Source organism: Sipha flava, unplaced genomic scaffold (genome assembly GCF_003268045.1).
Source record: "Sipha flava isolate LNK unplaced genomic scaffold, YSA_version1 299_pilon_pilon, whole genome shotgun sequence".
NCBI lineage: Eukaryota > Metazoa > Arthropoda > Insecta > Hemiptera > Aphididae > Sipha > Sipha flava.
This window is the reverse complement of record NW_020272971.1, coordinates 1,483,306-1,487,926: the sequence shown is the minus strand read 5'-3', so window position 1 is coordinate 1,487,926 and position 4,621 is coordinate 1,483,306. Positions and strand designations below refer to the sequence as shown.

The window sequence follows — 4,621 nt, the reverse complement described above, 5'->3', positions numbered from 1 at the left end:
CGATTATGTAGGTAAATGATGTAAAAAACCAGATTTTAAATTCAAATGTACATCTTTCACCGGTCATTAATGTCATTTACCAAAACTGGTGGTAAATGATGATAAATCTCAAATAATACACTGATTTTTTTACTATAGGTACTATTTATAATAATGATTTATTGTTAAAATAAAAAAATAATAAAATACGTGCATATTACAAATTATTTATTTGTACAATTTTGGTTACTATGAAATTTTGAACTGCACAACATTTCCACTGCATTACAAACACATTTTTTAGTACCACAACCAGTTTTGCAGTTGCATCGATTAAATCCTTGATGACCAGCTATTCCATGTCCTGCTGCTTCTTTTAATGTTATTTCCCTGTCTTTAATTTTTTTCATGGCTTCATCTAGCTCTAGAAATTTTTCTTTACTTAGAGAAATTTGTGCTCGTGTATATTTGTGTTTCAACACTCCATATTCTGTTATTTCTGTCACAAATGTTTACAAATAATATTATAAAACACACATTCGTAGCAAATACAACTCGCTATCATATACCCGTCGATACTAACTAATAAACTAAAAGATTATCTCAAATTATTATTTGGGTTATCGACGTTATTGCTAGTTGGGATTTTCGTTTATAAAAGTATTAAACATCATTCTCCAATTAAACTGGTGATTGACGACAATAACCGGAGAATGTCTGCATTTACAACGTTTACCAATTTTTAGGTAAATGATGTCATTTACCGGGGAATGACGTCTTTTACCACGTTTACATCATTCACCGTAACATAGATACTATTAATATATTATGATATATTTAAGAATAAAGCAACGTAGGATCACGAATAAATTCGAACTGTTCGTCGTATTTTTGAACCAGAAACAAATGTCTCTTTTAGCCGTGCACAGCATTTAACTATCGCCAGTATACCACGATCGTACACCAGGTGCATATGAACGGCGGGCGTTGTACGTAATCCATTCGTCGTATCACGACGTTTGCATAGTATACAAATTGTATACGAATCGCTATTATTATTATTATTATTATTATTATTATTATTATTATTATAACTATTACTATTCCGAGTCCATTAGCCGCGAACCGTTTTACCGGAAAGACGCTGCAAAGTGGATGCGAACATATATACGTACACACGTCCTGTATACGCGTTGTACAATATTATGCAGACCTCTTAATATCAAGCCGAGACGAATAGCACGCCAATTCAACACGTGTCCAATGTACACATTATTGTTTACAGGGCCGATATCACCCTTACGCGCGTATTAATAATAGTTCAAGCAGATAAATGCGTTTGTCGTAGTGACAATATTGTTATTCCCCGTCGACCCGTCGCGAAAATCGCATTTATAAGCACGTAAATCGGTCCCTGACGCGGACCACCCCGGTGGTTCCCCATCAGAAGACATTTCTCCGCAATCCAATTGAAAACAAAAACCCAGCTTTGTCCACGGTCAAGTCATTAAGATTAAGATGACGAATTGCTTGACAAACATTTGCAACTCTAATGTTTATGTTTTCGCGTCTTGTACAATTCGTAGCTCGAATAGCGAAGTACATTTATTGATAACAGATCGGTTAAGGACGGATTTATTGCGAGGGGGGGGGGTTATGTGGTGATCACTTTCTGCTTGACATTTTCCTTTTAATCACAGATTTATTTAATAAATAATAACTATCGAATATTATGTATATCCTTTTGAATGGGTAGCATGTTTTATGATAATGAATAATAGTATAATTTATGTATAATAAAATAATAGCAATAGTATTTCTATTCGCCTCCTCTTTAAAAAAGCTTCAGATCAGCTCCTGGGAACAGTTACGATATAGCCGATACATAAAAACCGTAACTTTCACTGTATCCTTAATTATAAAACGGTTAATTTTGGTTAATAGTGACATCTTGTAAATCGATTCAAAAAAATGAAAGTCAATTTTTTTTAATGCTTTTATTCTCTTGTTTTTTAAATTGTAATTTGTAATGCATAAATATACAGAATTTCCCAGGATGATTTGACAAATGGAATTACTTTCGTTCTGTTTATTCTTCATAATTATTTTTTTTCAATAAATACTTAGGTCTTGTGCTACAACAGAATTATACGAAAAGATATTTTTGATATTTAAAACTCAAATTTTAAAATTTTATTCTGCTATTTGAAAAAAAATCCATACTAGCTATTGTGTAAATCTAATTTTTAAAAAATGTATGGGCTTAAAATAACTTGATAAAGTTTCACCATTGATTTATAATGAATTTTTTAATGCAATTTTGTTATAGTGCAGGACCTAAGTATTTATTACCCATGGGCGTAGCTTGGTATTATTATCTGTGGGGGCTATATTATAGGACTAGAAAAATGTATTCCAAAAATTCCTTTCTTTAGTTTGAATTAAATCGAAAAAGAACATTTCCTAGAAAAAACATTTTATAAGTGCCTCATTTACCTGACATTTTATTTTACAATAAATAAAAAAAAAAATTAATTTTGAGTTATTAAATTAAACTTATTTTTTTTTTTTAAATAATTAATAAAATATCTTCTTTCAAAAGTTAATTGTGTTTTGCCCAACTTTCCAAAGCACTATCAACTAAGCAACAAAATATTGTCACTGAGCGACATTTGTATTGTCTAGTTAACACGTTTAAAAAATGCGCTGAATAAACATACAAACATTTGTGACAACTGACAACTTTTGGTGCGAGGCAAAATTGTAATACAAAGAATTTTAAGAAAAAACTAATATAAAAAATTTCAAAATATCGATATAATATCGATGTTTTTTTCAATATATCGAAGACTAAACATCGATGTATCGAACATAAACCTCGATGTTTTAAAAACATTTATGTTTTTTGCTTACCTCTAGTACTTACGTTTAGTTTAATTTGAGTTGGTCCATAGTTGACTGTTTCCAAGTTCCCTAAGTCTAGCAGAAACGAGTAATTTAATGCAATTTCAGAATGCTAGGGTTGAATATTGTTAAGATCATCAGGTATTGAGGAATTATTAATTTTAATTTTACTATTTAATGGACTTGGATCATCCACTGCAGTCTTCGTTATCGACAATTGTCCCTAGTTGGTGGTAATGTTTTCTCGTCAGGCTTTTTCTTTATATTAAATATACTGAACATTTTTTTTTAAAAAAATATAATAACAAAAAAAAAAGAAACAAAAATATCAAAATTAATTAAAAATGTATGAAATAATATGCTTTATAGTAAAATATAAGACAGTCGTATGTGTGTGATTAACAGTACACGAACAAACAATAAAATCAGACCAGTCACCAATTTCGAGAAAAATAAATAATTATTGTCTGTTATCGTTTTATCATCATCGGACGACGCGATAATTCATGGCGCTACGATCGCATAGGGTATATCCAAAAACTTAATATGACATTAATCTATAAATAAACATATTTGTGATAAAAATAAGTAGTTTTATGTATGCTAGTGCATTGATTGTCAATACACAATAGACTGCTAATATTTAAAGCTTTATGAATTGTACAAAAATCTATAAAAACATTTATAACTTGAATTTATTAATTTTAGATAAAATGAGAGAGCTACAGCCCCCACAGCCCCATGTATACTACGCCCATGGTTATACCACTGATTATAGAATGAACACATTAAACAGACTTTCTACACTAAATGGTTACAGAGTTTTTAAATTTATAATACTATATACAATATATTATACCATGCACCATTTACGTGTACCTACTACGAAACGACTAATTATATGTAATAATGAACTTAAATGAAAAACGGTCACCATCTACTATAAAATCATAAATGTGTAGGTACTTGTATTAAAGGTTTTCCAGCGATTCTTGTACTAAAATGGTCACGTATAAAGTATTGATCATTTGAAATTGTCTGCAACATTGGAGTCACTTGTTCCGTAAAGATTAAAATGTGATATTCCTGATTAGGTATTTAGTTTTTGTAAATTAAAAAATTCGTAAAAAATTGATGATTGAAGTATTTTGCGTACGGTTCTAGCCGTTGGCGTATGTTTTTTTTTCTTTGTCATAAATTGAACACATTATACAGGAAAAGTAAAACAGGATACACTTGTGCGCCTTCGTATTTTGCCGAGTATGCAATACCTTAGGTTATCGTTTTACATTCCATCAAAATGGTTAAGTATAACATTCATTGCTGTTATCTTAAAATAATTGTTGCAACAAATATAAATTGCTGAATTTAAATCTGGGAGCCTATTCTCAAATGCATCGAAAGTGATGATCGAATAGAATAGTTCGATTGACACTATTCGATCATAAAAGTTCATTCGACACAGAATATTCGATCTATCGTATTCTCAAACGACTATCGAATGTTGATCATCGAATAAAGTAATATTCAATACACTATTCGATTGACGAAAAAAAATCATTGCTTTTTCCATGATATTATCTGTTGTAAACTATTAAGTTAGTAAGACACGCATATCTAACGCTTCATCATTTAAAATGATATTGTATTCAACATAAAAATATAAGTCTTACGACCCCCCGTTGGCCGTATCAAATTGTGTTGATTTAATTTGATGTACTATTAAATTGCATTATCT

General features: G+C 30.2%; 1 protein-coding gene across 1 annotated transcript; it reads right to left on the bottom strand.

Annotated features, from left to right (window-relative positions):
* Positions 1-203: 203 nt before the first annotated feature.
* LOC112685963 lies at positions 204-2,482 on the bottom strand. The gene is made up of 2 exons (XM_025558036.1): positions 2,476-2,482; positions 204-478 (listed from the first exon to the last, which is right to left on the bottom strand). Exons 1-2 carry the CDS (start codon positions 2,480-2,482, stop codon positions 204-206), a joined length of 282 nt encoding a protein of 93 aa, XP_025413821.1.
* Positions 2,483-4,621: the final 2,139 nt, after the last annotated feature.